This window comes from Oncorhynchus nerka, linkage group LG4 (assembly GCF_034236695.1).
Source record: "Oncorhynchus nerka isolate Pitt River linkage group LG4, Oner_Uvic_2.0, whole genome shotgun sequence".
NCBI classification, from domain to species: domain Eukaryota; kingdom Metazoa; phylum Chordata; class Actinopteri; order Salmoniformes; family Salmonidae; genus Oncorhynchus; species Oncorhynchus nerka.
Genome location: NC_088399.1, coordinates 75542138 through 75563142, shown reverse-complemented (window position 1 = coordinate 75563142; position 21005 = coordinate 75542138). Strand labels below are relative to the sequence as shown.

General features: G+C 43.6%; 1 protein-coding gene across 1 annotated transcript in view; it reads right to left on the bottom strand.

Moving 5' to 3' along the window:
* LOC115128596 (growth factor receptor-bound protein 10-like) overlaps window positions 1–21005 on the bottom strand; it is a 54170-nt gene that overhangs the window by 31488 nt on the left and 1677 nt on the right. The window contains exons 2-3 of the mRNA XM_029658558.2: window positions 18751–18865; window positions 14256–14346 (exon numbers count right to left, since the gene is read on the bottom strand). Of these exons, the coding sequence (XP_029514418.1) occupies window positions 14256–14346; window positions 18751–18801 (142 nt within the window). The 5' untranslated portion in view covers window positions 18802–18865. The remainder of the gene's footprint in view (window positions 1–14255; window positions 14347–18750; window positions 18866–21005) is intronic.

The window sequence follows — 21005 nt, the reverse complement described above, 5'->3', positions numbered from 1 at the left end:
AAAATACTCATCCAGAAGCGGAACTCCTAGTGGCCCGAGACTTTAATGCAGGCAAACTTAAATCCACTTTACCTCATTTCTAGCAGAATGTTAAATGTGTAACCAGAGGGGGAAAATAAATAAATAAACTTCTAGACCACCTTCACTCCACATACAGACACAGGTACAAAGCTCTCCCTCTCCCTCGCCCTCCATTTGGCAAATCTGACCATAATTCTATCCTTCTGATTCCTTCATACAACCAAAAATTAAAGCAGGAAGTACCAGTGACTCGCTCAATACAGAATTGGTCAGATGATGCGGATGCTACGCTACAGGACAGTTTTGCAAGCACAGACTGGAATATGTTCCTGGATTCATTAAATGACATTGAGGAGTTTACCACCTCAGTCACCGGCTTCATCAATACGTGTATAGACGACATCGTCCCAACAGTGACCGTACGTACATATCCCAATCAGAAGCCATGGAATACAGGCAACATCCGCACCCGAGCTAAAGGTTAGAGCTGCCGCTTTCAAGGAGCGACAGCTTTTATAAGAAATCCCGCTATGCCCTGAGTCGAACCATCAAACAAGCAAAGCTTCAATACAGGACAAAGATAGAAACATACTACACCAGCTCTGACGCTCGTCAGATGTGGCAGGGCTTGCAAACTATTACAGACTACAACAGGGAAACCCAGCCACGAAGTGATCAGTGACGCGAGCCTACCAGAGGGGCACTGCCCTTTCCCACCTGGACGAAAGGAATGTCTATGTGAGAATGCTATTCATCGACTACAGCTCAGCGTTCAACACCATAGTGCCCACAGAGCTCATCACTAAGCTAAGGACCCTGGAACTAAACACCTCCCTCTGCAACTGGATCCTGGACTTCCTGACGGGCCGCCCCCATGTAGTATGGGTAAGCAACAACCTCTGCCACGCTGATCCTCAACACAAGGGCTCCTCAGGGGTGCGTGCTTAGTCACCTCCTGTACTCAAACACGACTGCGTGGCCAAACACGACTCCAACACCATCATTAAGTTTGCTGACGACACAACGGTGGTAGGCATGATCACCGACAACGATGAGACAGCCTATAGGAAGGAGGTCAGAGACCTGGCAGTGTGGTGCCAGGACAACAACCTCTCCCTCAACGTGAGCAAGACAAAAAGAGACGTTTGTGGACTACAGGAAAAGGAGGGCCAAACACACCTCCATTCCCATCAATGGGGCTGTAGTGGAGCAGGGTCGAGAGTTTGAAGTTCCTCAAGCTACAGTAGACTAGAGATAGTTAGGATACTGTCCAGAGCAGAGAGAGAGCTACTGTATGTCAGAAGGACATCTAAGAAACCATTGGAATATAACAGAAGACTCCAGCCTTCCACTAAAATGTTTCCTCTACCATGTTCTAAGGTGTCCCTAGGCTCTGAGTGTGTGTGCATGTGTCACTGCCTCTCATATGTTAAATCTAGAATGTACAATCATAAAAAACATACCGAAGTCTCTATCATCCCCTACAGTCAACATGGGGTGGCAGGTAGCCTAGTGGTTAGAGTGTTGGGCCAGTAACCGAAAGGTTTCTGGATCGAATCCCCGATCTGACAAGGTAAAAATCTGTCGTTCTGCCCCTGAACAAGACACTGTTCCCCCGGTAGGCTGTCATTGTAAATAAGAATTTGTTCTTAACTGACTTACCTAGTTAAATAAAAGGTTATTTAACATTTTAAAACATACTGAAGTCTATCATCCCCTACAGTCAACATAGCAAAGTCTATCACTCTCTACAGTTATCATACCGAAGTCTTCAAGTTACTAAACCAGCTAAATATGCCTCTAGGCAAGTGTGTCGGTCTGCGGGAGCCCACACGGATCCAAATGAAGCATACATCGGTAAGAAAACTGATTCAAATGTTACGAATAGCAGGTTCACCAACGTTAACTCATAATCGTTTCTGCCTTATTCTGCAAATATCTCGAATTTGTTGTGACGGAATTGATTCGTCCTCTCCTTCAGCCTATCGAACTTTTGTGCATGGAGCTGCATATGACATTGCTTTACAAGTCAGATAACAACTGTGTGCACAGTGCAAAAGATAGAGCTGCACGAGCCAACGAGAGGTAGGCCTACTCTATCCCTGTTCTAATATTGGTAGGCTACATCTGCATGGCACCTTCAGCATTCAGATGTTTGTAATATAAAATCATATACTATTAACTTCTTACACTCGTGGGAATTGTCCTATACTGTACGGATAGGGCTAAATTGAAATGTTTCTTACAGAAGAAATATGGAAAGTATATGCAATAGGTAGCCATTAAAAAAGTGAACAGTTTGGAGATAAATGGGAAAATTAGACAAAGGTGAGAACACAACAGTTCACCTGACACAAGACTGAATCCAAACATTAGAATGTTGATTTTACACTTACTGTACTTTGTGATATTTGTTGATAAAGTCTGAAAATACTCTGGATACATTCAGTAACTAAATTTGGGGTAGTTGCAACATAAGACAAAAAAAATGACAAGGGTTTGAGTGAGAGGTCTAACTGGTGTTTCCAAGTGGCCACACACACACACATCTCCAGACTGTCAGTTTGAGTGAGAGGTCTAACTGGTGTTTCCAAGTGGCCACACACACACATCTCCAAAGTGTGCACAGTTCCTAAATCATTTCAATGCACTTTTATGACTCAAAGAAAAGTCTTCAACTAGAAAGTATTTTTTGAGCTCTCCTAGCTGTGCCGTTGAGGAACTAGAGCAAGAACACTTGTAGTTGTGTTGTTTGGAACACAACCCTGCATCTTCGCCTTTACACAATTACTGTTAAGCAATACAAAAACGTCCATTATAAATCCAAATCTGGGTCACATGGGTCGAATTTGAAAGCTTGTTACATTTTTTGACAAGTTAAATGATAAAATATGATCTTAGGCTTTCACAAGGCAATTTAGAGCAGATCGTGATTTTGGTGCAACAGAATGGAGCCATGAGTGCATTTCCTTCACAATACAACAAACATAGGCTCATTCTGTTCAGGACGACCCAGAATATAACGCCATGCCATCTGTAACTGTACATCTAACATAGTGATCATGAAAGTTAACACTGTATATAGCATGAGTTTTATGATATGGAAATGTGAAGTGTACAGCATTCCGATTTAAGTGCTTATCAGAGTCCAAATCTGCCATTTTCAACATGTATATGGGTGCAAGTGCAAAGAGCTACATGAGGGACAATCAATGTAATTTTTTGGGTCATTGATACCAAACGCACTGTAGAAAATGTTTTACCTGTGGAGACGTACCGGGCTACCGGAGTGGACAACAATTTTGCTGATTGCACATCTAACTGCTGATTGGTGGTTTTCGATTGCCAGGTCCACCGTGCAAAGTATTAGTTTGGCTCTGCTTTAAACAGTCAGTGCATTTGGTAACTTTTTACATGAACAGGGTAAAGGTGTAATTTCATAACAAGGACAGCAATCATTTTTGCGAGTCGCACTGGTCGGAACGGGAGAAGAGAGCAGCTCTTGGTCAAAACCATTTGCTTTTGAGACTGGGTGAAATTCTAAACTGATATGTTAATTAGCTATGTATGCCATAGCTAATTTCTAAAAATAAATATTGACATATTACTGCTCAAAAAAACCATTTTAAATCGGATATCTGACAAGTTAAACCAGTGGGTGATGAGTATTTCAGATAAAAGGTGGGGGGGACAGAAACATAAATTATGCCGATCCATTCCACTAATCAAATCGCACCGAATCGTTTCAAACAAAAAGTATTATTCCTGTATCATATTGGAGCACATGTATCTAGATGCATATTGAATCGTGATTGTAAGGAGAGATGCACATCCCTATAACTTAGCATAATATAGCCTGGCATAACATAGCCTGGTGGCGCCGATAGATAAGTCAGCTCTACATCTAGCTCCTAAGCAACTTCACAGTATTTTTTTTTTTTTTTTTGTGTGTGTTATTTCTTACATTATTAGCCCAGGAAATTGTTGGTGTTATTACATACAGCCGGAAAGAACTTTCGGATATCAGAGAGGCAGTAACTCCCCAGCATTAGGACCAGGAATACGACTTTCCCGAATTTGATCCTTTGTCCGTACCCCCCAGGGCAATTGAACAGATTCCAGAGGCTGATCCAAAACACCACCGGCTCAGAAGAGTTCATCTGAGTGGACTTCTAGTCCAACTCAGGAAGCGCGCACACCACCCACCATTTCCAGAATATTACTTGCTAATGTTCACGGAAACATGGCTCTCGGGATATACTGTCTGAGACTGTACAGCTAGTTGGGTTCTCAGTATATCGCCCAGACAGGAATAAAGAAATGTCTGGGAAGAAGGCAGGCAGGGGTGTATGTTTCATGATTAACCACTCATGGTGTGATTGTGATAACATACAGAAACTCTAGTACTTCACCCGACCTAGAATACCTCAATCAAATGCTGATAATTATCTTCGGTTATAGTCACAACCATGTATATTCCCCCTCAAGCCAATACCAGGACGGCCCTCAAAAGAACTTAACTGGACTTGATGCAAACTGGAAACCACATATCGTGAGGTAGCATTTAATGTAGCTGGGGATTTTAACAAAGCAAATTGGAGGAAAACACAACAACGTTCTACCAACACATTGATGGTAGCACTCGCTCTGGGAAAACAGACCACCGCTACTCAGCTTTTCAAAGTGCCTATAAGGCCCTCCCCTGCCCTCCCTTTGGCAAATCTGATCATGACTCCATTATGCTCCTCCCTTCCTATAGGCAGAAACTGAAAAACAGGAAGTACCTGTGCTAATAACTATTCAAAGCTGGTCTCACCAAATCGGAATCCACACTTCAAGATTGTTTTGATCACACGGACTGGGATATGTTCAGGGTAGCCTCTAAGAATAACATCGACAAATACACAGATACGGTGACTGAATTTATCAGGACGTGTATAGGAGATGTTGTATCCACTGTGACTATTAAAACCTAACCTAACCAGAAACCGTGGATAGACGGCAGCATTCGCGCAAAACTGAAAGCGCAAACCACCATATTTAACCAATGCAAGGTTACTGGCAATATGGACGAATACAAACAGTGTAGTTATTCCCTCCTTAAGGCAATATGTCAGTAGAGAGAGACAAAGTGGAGTTGTAATTCAACGGCTCAGAAACGAGACACATGTGGTAGGGTCTACAGAATCACGGACTACAAAGGGAAAACCAGTCAAGTCGTGGACACTGACATCTTGCTTCCGGACAAGCTAAACACCTTCTTCGCCTGCTTTGAGGATAACACAGTGCCACTGACGAGGCCCGCTACCAACGACTGTGAGCTCCACTTCTCCATGACCGACGTGAATAAGATATTTAAGCGTGTTAACACTCGCAAGGCTGCCGGCCCAGATGGCATCCCTAGCCGTGCATGCGCAGACTAGCTGGCTGGTGTGTTTACAGACATATTCAATTTCTCTCTATCCCAGTCTGCTGACCCCACTTGCTTCAAGATGTCCACCATTGTTTCTGTACCCAAGAAAGCGATGGTAAATGAACTAAATGACTATCGGCTGGGTCGGAACCCCACCCTGTGCAATTGGTTCCTGGACTTTCTGACAGACCATCCCCCAGACGGGGAAGGTAGGAAACAACACCCCCACTTCGCTGATCCTCAACACAGAGGCACCACAAGGGCGCATGCTCAGTCCCCTCCTGTATTCCCTGTTCACCCATGACTGTGTGGCCACGCATGCCTCCAACTCAATCATCAAGTTCGTAGATGACAACAGTAGTAGGCCGGATTACCAACAATGATGAGACAGCCTACAAAGAGGTGGTGAGGGCCCTGGGAGTGTAGTGCCAGGAAAATAACCTCTCACTCAATGTCGACAAACCAAAGGAGCTGATGGTGGACTTCAAGAAACAATGGAGGGAGCCCGCCCCTATCCATAGACGGGACCGTAGCGGAGCAGGTGAAAAGCTTCAAGTTCTTCAGCATACACATCACTGATGACCTGAAATGGTCCACCCACACAGACAGTGTGGTGAAGGCGCAGCAGCATCTCTTCAAGATCTATGCAGCCTACTCAATCACTTTTTATAGCTACTGTTTACAGGCCTCCTGTGCCATATACAGAGTTCCTCATTGAGTTCCCTTAATTCATATCGGACCTTGTAGTCATAGCAGATAATATTCTAATTTTTGGTGACTTTAATATTCACGTGGAAAAGTCCACAGTCCCACTCCAAAAGGCTTTCGGAGCCATCATCAACTCAGTAGGTTTTGTCTAGAGGTCGACCGATTATGATTTTTCAAGGCCGATACCGATTATTGGAGGCCCGAAAAAGTCTGAACACTTATTTTAACTTAATATAATACATCAATAAAATCAATTTAGCCTAAAGTAAATAATGAAACATGTTCAATTTGGTTTAAATAATGCAAAAACAAAGTGTTGGAGAAGAAAGTAAAAGTGCAATATGTGCTATGTAAGAAAGCTAACGTTTCAGTTCCTTGCTCAGAACATGAGAACATATGAAAGCTGGTGGTTCCTTTTAACATGAGACTTCAATATTCCCAGGTAAAAAGTTTTAGGATGTAGTTATAAGAATTATAGGACTATTTCCCTCTATACCATTTGTATTTCATTAACCTTTGGCACTTTAGTATTGCAAGTGTAAGAGTATAGCTTCCGTCCCTCTCCTCGCTCCTCCCTGGGCTCGAACTAGCAACACAACGACAACAGCCACCATCGAAGCAGCGTTATCCGTGCAGAGCTAGGGGAATAACTACTAGAAGGCTCAGAGCGAGTGACATTTGAAACGCTATTAGCGCGCGCTAACTAGCTAGCCATTTCACGTCGGCTACACCAGCCTCACCAGGTTGCAAGATTGGATCCCCGAGCTGACAAGGTGAAAATCTGTTGTTCTGCCCCTGAACAAGGCAGCTAACCCACCGTTCCTAGGCAGTCATTGAAAATAAGAATGTGTTCTTAACTGACTTGCCTAGTTAAATAAAAGGTATATAAAAAATATATATATATATATATTTTTTTAAATGTACAAAAAAAGAAGGCAAATCCGCGCCCAAAAATACAGATTTCCGATTGTTATGAAAATTTGAAAATCGGCCCTAATTAAATCGGTCGACCTCTAGTTTTGTCCAACATGTCTCTGGGCCTACTCACTGTCACAGTCATATTCTGGACCTAGTTTTGTCCCATGGAATAAATGTTGTGGATCTTAATGTTTTTCCTCATAATCCTGAACTATCTAACCACCATTTTATTACGTTTGCAACAAATTATCTGCTCAGACCCCAACCAAGGAGCATCAAAAGTCGTGCTATAAATTCACAGACAACACAGATTCCGTGATGCCCTTCCAGAGACTCCCTATGCCTACCCAAGGACGTCAGAGGACAAAAATCAGTTAACCACCTAACTGAGGAACTCAGTTTAACTAGTTGCTCCTACCCTCTACTTTTTTGAACATTTTGTTAAAAATCGCGCAACATTTCAGCGCCCTGCTACTCATGCCAGGAATATAGTACGTTCATATGGTTAGAATGTGTGGATAGGAAACCCTCGGACGTTTTTAAAACTGGTTAAATCACGACTGTGGCTATAACATAACGTGCGTTACATCGGAAAGCGCAGGAAAACCTGATCACAGAAAATGGAAATAAATATCCTTGCGCCACTTCCAGCAATTGTTAACAGTGAGCCGAATTAGATAAGACCGAGCATTCAACTCCCACAGCATCCCCATGTTGTCTAGAGTCTTGTGAATTGAATCATCTTTGATTCTCGGTTGAACCGAAACAGGGGCACCACTTACCTCCGGTCTCCGCCCAGATCATTCCGGAAGAGCTCTCTCGTGAAATTTTTTCCAAGACGACAGCTAATGATTTTTACATCGCCTACGGATGATTTTTATCGCTTATTAACGTTTACTAATACGTAAAGTAGCATTACAAACGTATTTCGAAGTGTTTTGTGAAAGTTTATCGTCTACTTTTTGAATTTTAAAAAATGACGTTACGTTGTGAAATCGCTGTTTTTTTCGTTTATCACACAGTCTACATATAACGATATCTTGGCTTTATATGGCCCGATTTAATCGAAATAAAGACCCAATAGTGTTTATGGGACATCTAGGAGTGCCAACAAAGAAGATGGTGAAAGGTAATGACTGTTTTCTATTTTATTGTGCGGTTTGTGTAACGCCGAAATGCTAATTATTTTGTTTACGTCCCCTGCTGTGCTTTTGTGTTGTAGTGTATTGGTGCATGCTATCAGATAATAGCTTCTCATGCTGTCGCCGAAAAGCATTTTAAAAATCTGACTTGTTGCCTGGATTCACAACGAGTGTAGCTTTAATTTGATACCCTGCATGTGTATTTTAATGAACTTTTGAGTTTTAACTAATACTATTAGCATTTAGCGTAGCGCATTTGCATTTCCAGAGCTCTAGTTGGGACGCAAGCGTCCCAAGTAGAAGCAAGAGGTTAACCTTGCGCAATACCCTAGATGCAGTTGTACCCCTAAAAACTAAAAACATTTCTCATAAGAAACTAGCTCCCTGGTATACAGAAAATACCCGAGTTCTGAAGCAAGCTTCCAGAAAATTGGAACGGAAATGGCGCCACACTAAACTGGAAGTCTTCCGACTAGCTTGGAAAGACAGTACCGTGCAGTATCGAAGAGCCCTTACTGCTGCTCGATCATCCTATTTTTCCAACTTAATTGAGGAAAATAAGAACAATCCGAAATGTATTTTTTATACTGTCGCAAAGCTAACTAAAAAGCAGTAACACATTCATGAACTTCTTTGAGGAAAAGATCACGATTATTAGAAAGCAAATTACGGACTTCTCTTTAAATCTGCGTATTCCTTCAAAGCTCAGTTGTCCGGAGTCTGCACAACTCTGCTAGGACCTAGGATCAAGAGAGACACTCAAGTGTTTTAGTACTATATCTCTTGACACAATGATGAAAATAATCATGGCCTCTAAACCGTCAAGCTGCATACTGGACCCTATTCCAACTAAACTACTGAAAGAGCTGCTTCCTGTGCTTGGCCCTCCTATGTTGAACATAATAAATGGCTCTCTATACACCAGATGTGTACCAAATTCACTAAAAGTGGCAGTAATAAAGCGTCTCTTGAAAAAGCCAAACCTTGACCCAGAAAATATAAAAAACTATCGGCCTATATCGAATCTTCCATTCCTCTCAAAATGTTTAGAAAAGGCTGTTGCGCAGCAACTCACTGCCTTCCTGAGGACAAACAATGTATACGAAATGCTTCAGTCTGGTTTTAGACCCCATCATAGCACTGAGACTGCACTTGTGAAGGTGGTAAATGACCGTTTAATGGCATCAGACCGAGGCTCTGCATCTGTCCTCGTGCTCCTAGACCTTAGTGCTGCTTTTGATACCATCGATCAACACATTCTTTCGGAGAGATTGGAAACCCAAATCGGTCTACACGGACGTGTTCTGGCCTGGTTTAGATCTTATCTGTCTGAAAGATATCAGTTTGTCCTCTGACAAATCAACTGTATATTTTGGTGTTCCTCAAGGTTCCGTTTTAGGACCATTATTGTTTTCACTATACATTTTACCTCTTGGGGATGTCATTCAAAAACATAATGTTAACTTTCACTGCTATGCGGATGACACGCAGCTGTACATTTCAATGAAACATGGTGAAGCCCCCTCGCTAGAAACCTGTGTTTCAGACATAAGGAAGTGGATGGCTGCAAACTTTCTACTTTTAAACTCGGACAAAACAGAGATGCTTGTTCTAGGTCCCAAGAAACAAAGGGATCTTCTGTTGAACCTGACAATTAATCTTAATGGTTGTACAGTCGTCTCAAATAAAACTGAAGGAGCTCTGTGTTACTCTGGACCCTGAGCTCTCTTTTGACGAACATATCAAGACTGTTTCAAGGACAGCTCCCCCCCCCCCCCCATATCTACGTACAAATGCAAAAATCTGAAACTTTGTCCAAAAATGATGCAGAAAAATTAATCCATGATTTTGTTACTTCAAGGTTAGACTACTGCAATGCTCTACTGTCCGGCTACCCGGATAAAGCACTAAATAAACGTCAGTTAATGCTAAATACAGATGCTGGAATCCTGACCAGAACCCCAAAATTTGATCATATTACTCCAGAGCTAGCCTCCCTACACTGGCTTCCTGTCAAGGCAAGGGCTGATTTCAAGGTTTTACTGCTAACCTACAAAGCATTACGTGGGCTTGCTCCTACCTCTCTCTCTGATTTGGTCCTGCCGTACATACCCTACGGTCACAAGATGCAGGCCTCCTAATTGCAGCTGGAGGCAGGGCTTTCTTCTGTAGAGTTCCATTTTTATGGAATGGTCTGCCTACCCATGTGAGAGACGCAGACTCGGTCTCAACCTTTAAGTCTTTACTGAAGACTCATCTCTTCAGTGGGTCCTATGATTGAGTGTAGTGTGGCCCAGGAGTGTGAAGGTGAACGGAAAGGCTCTGGAGCAACGAACCGCCCTTGCTGTCTCTGCCTGGCCGGTTCCCCTCTTTCCACTGGGATTCTCTGCCTCTAACCCTATTACAGGGGCTGAGTCACTGGCTTACTGGTGCCCTTTCATGCCGTCCCTAGGAGGGGTGCGTCACTTGAGTGGGTTGAGTCACTGATTGACTGATCACTGAGTGATCTTCCTGTCTGGGTTGGCGCCCCCCCCTTGGGTTGTGCAGTGGTGGAGATCTTTGTGGGCTACACTCGGCCTTGTCTCAGGATGGTAAGTTGGTGGTTGCAGATATCCCTCTAGTGGTGTGGGGGCTGTGCTTTGGCAAAGTGGGTGGGGTTATATCCTTCCTGTTTGGCCCTGTCCGGGGGTGTCATCGGATGGGGCCACAGTGTCTCCTGACCCCTCCTGTCTCAGCCTCCCGTATTTATGCTGCAGTAGTTTGTGTCGGGTGGCTAGGGTCAGTTTGTTATATCTGGAGTACTTCTCCTGTCTTATCCGGTGTTCTGTGTGAATTTAAGTATGCTCTCTCTAATTCTCTCTTTCGGAGGACTACCTGGCATGATGACTCCTTGCTGTCCCCAGTCCACCTGGCCTGCTGCTGCTCCAGTTTCAACTGTTCTGCCTGCGGCTATGGAATCCTGACCTGTTCACCGGACATGCTACCTGTCCCAGACCTGCTGTTTTCAACTCTCTAGAGACAGCAGGAGTGGTAGATCTTAATGATCGGCTATGAAAAGCCAACTGACATTTACTCCTGTGGTGCTGTCTTGCTGCACCCTCGACAACTACTGCGATTATTATTTGACCATGCTGGTCATTTATGAACATTTGAACATCTTGGCCATGTTCTGTTATAATCTCCACCCGGCACAGCCAGAAGAGGACTGGCCACCCCTCATAGCCTGGTTCCTCTAGGTTTCTCCTAGGTTTTGGCCTTTCTAGTGAGTTTTTCCTAGCCACCGTGCTTCTACACCTGCATTGCTTGCTGTTTGGGGTTTAAGGCTGGGTTTCTGTACAGCACTTTGAGATATCAGCTGATGTAAGAAGGGATATATAAATAAATTTGATTCAACCTCAGGAGGCTGAAGAAATTTGGCTTGGCACCTTAAACCCTCAGACTTTTAGATGCACAATTGAGAACATCCTGTCGGGCTGTATCACCACCTGGTATGGTAAGTGCACCGCCCACAACCACATGGCTCTCCAGAGGGTGGTGCGGTCTGCCCATTGCGTCATCGAGGGCAAACTACCTGCCCTCCAGGACACCTACAGCACCTAATGTCACAGGAAGGTCAAAAAGATAATCAAGGACAACAACCACCTGAGCCACTGCCTGTTCACCCCGCATTCATCCAGAAGGTGAGGTCAGTACAGGTGCATCAAAGCTGGGACCGAGAGACTGAAAAACAGTTTCTATCTCAAGGCCATCAGACCGTTAAATAGCCATCACTAGGCGGTTTCCACCCAGTTACGTAACCCTGAACTTTAAAGGCTGCTGCCTCATATACATAGACTTGAAATCACTGGCCACTTTAATCATGTTTACATATTTTTGCTTTACTTATCTCATATGTATATACTGTATTCTATTCTACTGTATTTAGTCAATGCCACTGACATTGCTCATCCTAATATTTATATATTCCTTAATTCCATTCTTTTATTTTTAGGTTGTGTGTTTTGTTGTGAATGGTTAGATATTACTGCACTGTTGGAGCTAGAAACACAAGCATTTCGCTAGACCCACAATAGCATCTGCTAAACGTGTATATGTGACAAATACAATTTTTTTGGACAAAATAAAAGGTCAATATACAGTGGGGCAAAAAAGTATTTAGTCAGCCACCAATTGTGCAGGTTCTCCCACTTAAAAAGATGAGGCCTGTCATTTTCATCATAGGTACACTTCAACTATGACAGACAAAATGAGAAAATAAAATCCAGAAAAATCACATTGTAGGATTTTTTATGAATTTATTTGCAAATTATGGTGGAAAATAAGTATTTGGTTAATAACAAAAGTTTCTCAATACTTTATATACCCTTTGTTGGAAAAGACAGAGGTCAAACGTTTTCTGTAAGTCTTCACAAGGTTTTCACACACTGTTGCTGGTATTTTGGCCCATTCCTCCATGCAGATCTCCTCTAGAGCAGTGATGTTTTGGGGCTGTTGCGGGGCAACACGGACTTTCAACTCCCTCCAAAGATTTTCTATGGGGTTGAGATCTGGAGACTGGCTAGGCCACTCCAGGACCTTGAAATGCTTCTTACGAAGCAACTCCTTCGTTGCCCGGGCGGTGTATTTGGGATCATTGTCATGCTGAAAGACCCAGCCACGTTTCATCTTCAATGCCCTTGCTGATGGAAGGAGGTTTTCACTCAAAATACATGGCCCCATTCATTCTTTCCTTTACACGGATCAGTCGTCTTGGTCCATTTGCAGAAAAACAGCCCCAAAGCATGATGTTTCCACCCCCATGCTTCACAGTAGGTATGGTGTTCTTTGGATGCAACTCCGCATTCTTTGTCCTCCAAACACGACGAGTTTAGTTTTTACCAAAAAGTTATATTTTGGTTTCATCGGACCATATGGCATTCTCCCAATCTTCTTCTGGATCATCCAAATGCTCTCTAGCAAAAGTCAGACGGGCCTGGACATGTACTGGCTTAAGCAGGGGGACACGTCTGGCATTGTAGGATTTGAGTCCCTGGCGGCGTAGTGTGTTACTGATGGTAGGCTTTGTTACTTTGGTCCCAGCTATCTGCAGGTCATTCACTAGGTCCCCCCGTGTGGTTCTGGGATTTTTGCACACCGTTCTTGTGATCATTTTGACCCCATGGGGTGAGATCTTGTGTGGAGCCCCAGATCGAGGGAGATTATCAGTGGTCTTGCATGTCTTCCATTTCCTAATAATTGCTCCCACAGTTGATTTCTTCAAACCAAGCTGCTTACCTATTGCAGATTCAGTCTTCCCAGCCTGGTGCAGGTCTACAATTTTGTTTCTGGTGTCCTTTGACATCTCTTTGGTCTTGGCCATAGTGGAGTTTGGAGTGTGACTGTTTGAGGTTGTGGACAGGTGTCTTTTATACTGATAACAAGTTCAAACAGGTGCTATTAATACAGGTAACGAGTGGAGGACAGAGGAGCCTCTTTAAGAAGTTACAGGTCTGTGAGAGCCAGAAATCTTGCTTGTTTGTAGGTGACCAAATACTTATTTTTCCCCATAATTTGCAAATAAATTCATTAAAAATCCTACAATGTGATTTTCTGGATTTGTTTTCTAATTTTGTCCGTCATAGTTGAAGTGTACATATGATGACAATTACAGGCCTCTCATCTTTTTAAGTGGGAGAACTTGCACAATTGGTGGCTGACCAAATACTTTTTTGCCCCAGTGTAATTCATGGTCCTTTAGGCCTACATACTTTACAGTGAGCCAATATTTACAACATGACTGTGAGCAACAATCACCATGGAGACCAGGCATTGACGACACCCCCAGGAAGTAACGGGTCAAACAGGAAGAAGATTTACAGCCTGCCTTCCCACAGTATTCCTAGAAGAGCATTCCTACAGAATTCCAAGGAGTCTGGATATTCTGGAAAAATCAATCCACCAGCGAATGAGAAAAATGCTGAGCACCAAAAAAAACAAACACTATTATAGCCTCTTCATTTGGACAACAGAGGAGAGGAGAAAGGGGAGGTTAGTTGAGAGGAGAGGACAATCACCTTGGTGGTCGGAGTTCCGATGGGCAGAGAGTTGAAACCCTTGACCATTCAAATCGTCCGGTCTGTGGGAGGAGGTCCGGTCCACAGTTTCCTGTGTGAATGGAGAAACAGAAAGCACAATAAAATCAGGACAAACGCACATTTTTTGTCCATTAAAATAACATCAAATTGATCCGAAATACGGTGTAGACATTGTTAATGTTGTAAATGACTATTGTTGCTGGAAACGGCTGATTTTTTTATTCAATATCTACATAGTTGTACACAGGCCCATAATCAGCAACCATCACTCCTGTGTTCCAATGGCATGTTGTGTTCGCTAATCCAAGTTTAGCATTTTAAAAGGCTAATTGATCATTAGAAAACCCTTTTGCAATTATGTTAGCACAGCTGAAAACTGTTGTGCTGATTAAAGAAGCAATAAAACTGGCCATCTTTAGACTAGTTGAGTATGTGGAGTATCAGCATTTGTGGGTTCAATTACAGTCTCAAAATGGCCAGAAACAAAGACCTTTCTTCTGAAACTCGTCAGTCTACTCTTGTTTTGAGAAATGAAGGGTCTAAAGGAGGCCAGTTTTATTGCTTCTTTAAAATCAGAACAACAGTTTACAGCTGTGCTAACATTGCAAAAAGGTTTTCTAATGATCAATTAGCCTCTGGACACCTATGTAGATATTCTATATATATATATTTTTTTTTTACAAAAATCAGCCATTTCCAGCTACTATAGTCATCTACAACATTAACAATGTTTACACTATTTTATTTTTTTATTTTTTAAATTTTTTTAAATGGACCAAAAAAAGAAAGTGCTTTTCTTTCAAAAACAATGACATTAAGTGACCACAAACTTTTGAATGGTAGTATACACTGCAGGGAAACATGCATATTCCCTTGGCATTGTATTGTTTTTTTTATGCAAATGGCACATAGGTACCCATAGGGCTCTGGTCAAAGTAGTGGTAAGGATTAAGGTGTCATTTGAGAAAGAGAACCGTTTGGAACACGTCTGGGAGAGCTTTGTCTGCACGGATATGAATCTGTCATCCAGCCAATATATACAAACGCACACAAACGTTTGCATGTGCCTGCACACACAGATGCACAAACTGCTCTTCATACACACACAGCAGCCTCGGATAAGGAGCACTGCTGAGGAGAATAAAAAAAAAATAAAAAAGGAAAATAATTCAATTTTCCAGGAAAGCGGAGAACACGGAAGTACAGTTTCCAGGAACTGCCCGCTGCCAGGGGTACGGCACACACACACACACACACCACTCCCCTCTGAAAACATCCATAAACGCCCAGAGAGATTTACAGCTCCGAGAAGCAGCCAAGGATTTTCCAGGGACAGCTCTGCTGCATACATAAGTCTGTGGAAACCAGAACTACACAACACAAACACACATATAATATGCACGTCATCCACAAACTTGACACACACACACACACACACCAGAACGGTCCTATACCCACAACCATACTGACCTTTCACACAGACACACAGGTCCATGGCAGCAGTGATAAAACCTTCCTGCACAGTTATATGGTAACTACCACATGTCTGTAGGACAGAGTCAACTATTATATGTATATTACCACAATAAAGGGATATTTTAGCAATTTGACATATTTAGGTATTTGTTTCCTTACCTTACCAGTCTTTTCTGACTGTATTGAACAGATTGAGGACAAAAGTGGTGAAAGAGAGAGAGGTTTGAGAAGCTAGTGTTGTAAAAATGAGCAGGTCTGACCATCTTAGCAAGTATGCCAGAACTCGGGCCTGCACAGTACACACCATATCCATGCATATGGAGACCACTGAGTTTGAACACAGGTTATCAGTGTGCCACAAGACAGAATTAGCCCGCTGAGCTAAAGCCTAGTTTGGAGAGAAAAGTCTTCTAGCATGGTTCTCTGCTACACACTCACACAAAGCGTTTCTCCCTCTAATGTGTCCATGGCCCACATCCAGGTCTCCCGCTTGGACACACACACACGCGCTCAGCTCTTCCGCTCCGAGAGTCTTGAAACATGGCTCAGATGGACAAACTATACCCAGAGAGAGTTTTGTAAGTACAATGTGGACGAGAGGTTCATCCTCATCTACACACACTCAACCTACTGTCTCAGCCCTGAGAGGCTGCATGGTGTGTGTGTGTGTGTGTGTGTGTGAGACAATGCATTATATAATGGATAAGGTTGGCCCATCAACATGATACAGCATGACAGCTTACACACAAACACACACATTCCACGCTTTCAGCCCTAATGAATTAAAATGCTGATTGGGGTGGGTGGGAAAGGTGGTGTGTGTCTGATGTTGTGAAGTTGTTTGTTTTGCTGGTCTATTTATAGGCCTTGAGGGCCTCCAGTCTAGTCCTATAGGACACAACGGTTCAGACTCAGACTAAAGCACAAAAGCCTGCTTGACTCACAATAGCCTCATTCACTACAGTAGTAAGGGGGAAAGGGGGAATACCTAGTCAATTGTACAACAATGCATTCAACTGAAATGTGTCTTCCGCATTTAACCCAACAGAGAGGTGCGGAGGGCTTCCATAGTCGACATCTAAACCTTTGACACCCGGGAAACAGTGGGTTAACTGCCTTGCTCAGGGGCAGAACGACTGATTTTTAGCTTGTCAGCTCGGGGATTCGATCCAGTAACCTTTTGGGGGTTACTGGCCCAAAGCTCTAACCACTAGGCTACATGCTGGTTACTGGCACAATGCTCTAACCACTAGGCTACATGCTGGTTACTGGCACAATGCTCTAACCACTAGGCTACATGCTGGTTACTGGCACAATGCTCTAACCACTAGGCTACATGCTGGTTACTGGCACAATGCTCTAACCACTAGGCTACATGCTGGTTACTGGCACAATGCTCTAACCACTAGGCTACATGCTGGTTACTGGCACAATGCTCTAACCACTAGGCTACCTGCTGGTTACTGGCACAATGCTCTAACCACTAGGCTACATGCTGGTTACTGGCCCAACGCTCTAACCGCTAGGCTACCTGCCTCTAACCGCTAGGCTACCTGCCTCTAACCGCTAGGCTACCTGCCTCTAACCGCTAGGCTACCTGCCTCTAACCGCTAGGCTACCTGCCTCTAACCGCTAGGCTACCTGCCTCTAACCACTAGGCTACCTGCTGGTTACTGGCACAATGCTCTAACCACTAGGCTACATGCTGGTTACTGGCACAATGCTCTAACCATTAGGCTACCTGCTGGTTACTGGCACAATGCTCTAACCACTAGGCTACATGCTGGTTACTGGCACAATGCTCTAACCACTAGGCTACCTGCTGGTTACTGGCCCAACGCTCTAACCACTAGGCTACCTGCCTCTAACCACTAGGCTACCTGCCTCTAACCACTAGGCTACCTGCCTCTAACCACTAGGCTACCTGCCTCTAACCACTAGGCTACCTGCCTCTAACCACTAGGCTACCTGCTGGTTACTGGCACAATGCTCTAACCACTAGGCTACATGCTGGTTACTGGCACAATGCTCTAACCACTAGGCTACCTGCTGGTTACTGGCACAATGCTCTAACCGCTAGGCTACATGCTGGTTACTGGCACAATGCTCTAACCACTAGGCTACATGCTGGTTACTGGCACAATGCTCTAACCACTAGGCTACCTGCTGGTTACTGGCCCAACGCTCTAACCACTAGGCTACCTGCCTCTAACCACTAGGCTACCTGCCTCTAACCACTAGGCTACCTGCCTCTAACCACTAGGCTACCTGCCTCTAACCACTAGGCTACCTGCCTCTAACCACTAGGCTACCTGCCTCTAACCACTAGGCTACCTGCCTCTAACCACTAGGCTACCTGCTGGTTACTGGCACAATGCTCTAACCACTAGGCTACCTGCCTCTAACCACTAGGCTACCTGCCTCTAACCACTAGGCTACCTGCCTCTAACCACTAGGCTACCTGCCTCTAACCACTAGGCTACCTGCTGGTTACTGGCACAATGCTCTAACCACTAGGCTACATGCTGGTTACTGGCCCAACACTCTAACCACTAGGCTACCTGCCTCTAACCACTAGGCTACCTGCTGGTTACTGGCCCAACGCTCTAACCACTAGGCTACCTGCCTCTAACCACTAGGCTACCTGCCTCTAACCACTAGGCTACCTGCCTCTAACCACTAGGCTACCTGCCTCTAACCACTAGGCTACCTGCCTCTAACCACTAGGCTACCTGCCTCTAACCACTAGGCTACCTGGTACAGTGGAATAATAGTAATGCTACTAGGGTAACTATCCCAACATTTTTCAGAAATACCAGTTGAAGAAACCCTAAATACTACTGCTTCTATAACCACTTCTAATGCGTCTGTGTGACAGCTGAGCATTGTCACGGTTACAGCAGGCATGCAAACATGTGAGACACAGCCTTGTCACTATGGTTATAGTCACAGACACAGGTGTTGTGTGTGTGTGTGTGTGTGTGTGTATAGTCTTTACCTGGAAGTTAGATTGGAGGAGGAAGTAGTCTGGACACCCGGCTAAGGCCATGTTATCCTTCTGCAGGCTCCGGTTCTGGAGATCACATTTACTTCTCACTCCACTGACCAGATACCTACACAGAGAGACCAACGGACCATCAAACAAGGAACCCTAACTGTAGAGATAGACAATAACAAAAATCACACACACACTGCTCTGATGCTTCTCAAACACAACTCCTCAGACTAAATAAGGGATTATCCCATATCACATGACTACTTAACACTTGCAGAGAAGAGAGAGAAAGAAAGAAAAAGAGAGGAGAGTGACAAACTAAGGGCCAGTTTCCCAGACAAAAAGTAAGCCTATAGTCCTGAACTAAAAAGCATGCTCAGAAGAGAATCTCCAGTAAAAGTGCGTCGAGGTCTAGTACTCAAATCTTCTTTCTTATCTAATATGGGCTAGTCTTCGAGTGTCTAAATTGGTCTACATGCATTGACTAAGCACACTGGTCCCAGATAACTCACTGCTACATTCCTGACCGTACCATGATGAAGCTTATCCTAACCTTGCCTGCTTGGGGACAAATCAATGACTTCATATACTGTATATACATGGACAAAGCCATCGATCACGTGACACATTTATTCCTATGTGTAGACTCAATAGCACATTGGAGACAAATTAGGTTGGAGAAGATGCCATTTTATGGATATGTGCAGTTTAAGGACTCCAGGAAGTGATGTTGCAGGATAGCTCAGTGCTGCCCCCTCTCATTGTGTAACTCAAGTTGAAGGCTGACTGGGGTACTGCAGGTTGCCATTAGCAACTAAACATCTTCTGTGTGTGATTTTAAAATAATTGGTTCAAGGACATACATGCCCTTAGCTAGCTGTATTGGAATAAAATTATTGGTACCATGATTGTCTTAGATTTTTTTAAATTTTTTTAACACAAATATTGATATTTTTTCATTCACTATAATGGGGATCCTGTTTCCTGCTAACAATGCCCACAGGGCGGTTGGCCTTGAACTTGTGGTTCAATGAGAGAGGGCAGTTTCTCTCCCCTGGGACAACTCTTAACTTCCATAAAAAATCAAAAAAAGAGGCAATCTGCAGTTGCTTCATCCATTTTTGGACTTATAAATGAATGATATGTGCCCATTGATTCTTAAAGAATATAACTTAAAAATGCCTCAGCTTAGTTCAACTGTCAGACCCCATCAGAACCCAAAATATAAGCGTGTTTTACCAATGTTTGTAAACAAAGAAATGTAAGCTAACACTATATAGCACTTTAAACATGGTTAAAACTATACTTTTTATATCATGGATGATCAATCAGTCCTTAGCTCTGTCTATGAATTAGACTGGTTACACTTCTCCAGCAACATCCCTCAGCTTTTTACAGAAACAGGGGTGGGAAAAGCGCTTTGTTATTGTTTCAACTGCTGATGGCAAAGAGCACGCAAAAATTATATTTAAGTGGAAGTTAACATTTTCACCTTGAACAGAGTGGAGCTAGTAGGCAATCTTTGGTGGGCTGCCGCAGCACTGTAACGCTAGGAGAAACACTGACTGGGCTAACTCACTAAAGCATGGAACACAGAATCTCACCGGTTCTTATCAGTGGAAGGTTGTTCCTCATCTTGCTAGAACAAAAACAGTACCTGCTGTATGCCGACCCGGTAGCGACGAACCTACCGATTCTATTTGTAGAATCGCAATGCTCGTCAGTGGCCAGCAACTTGACTTTGAGCCAATCAAAGAGCAATATCCCCCACGTGGGGCAGCATCCATATATCCACAGATAAGCCAGTCACACTTCATATGCAATGTAGGATATGGGATGGTAGCTAGCTAATTGCACAGACGCAATGCACACAACACAAGTTAGGAAACCTCTGTAGCTAGTACTGACATAATTAAATCACAATGGATAGTTTCCATGAAACAACTGCCAAGTTAGTGCAGTGTCCTTAGCTAGCTAGGTACCTAGCTACCTAGCTATGTTCTGCTAGCTAGCGAATACACTAGCATCAGCAAGCTAGCTAAACATTTGGCTGAGGGCTAGCACTGGCAGCATGTAATTATGGAAAGTGAATAAAATTGTTTATTTGTCACTTCGCTAAGTAGTTATTTAGCTGTGGGCATCTGGCTAGTATCAACGAGGGCTTTCTACAAAAAAGCAACATCAGCGCAGATAGCTTGGAAGCGAGACCATAAGCAATACGCATGGACATGTGTTGCCAAGCAACGCTACTGCCACCT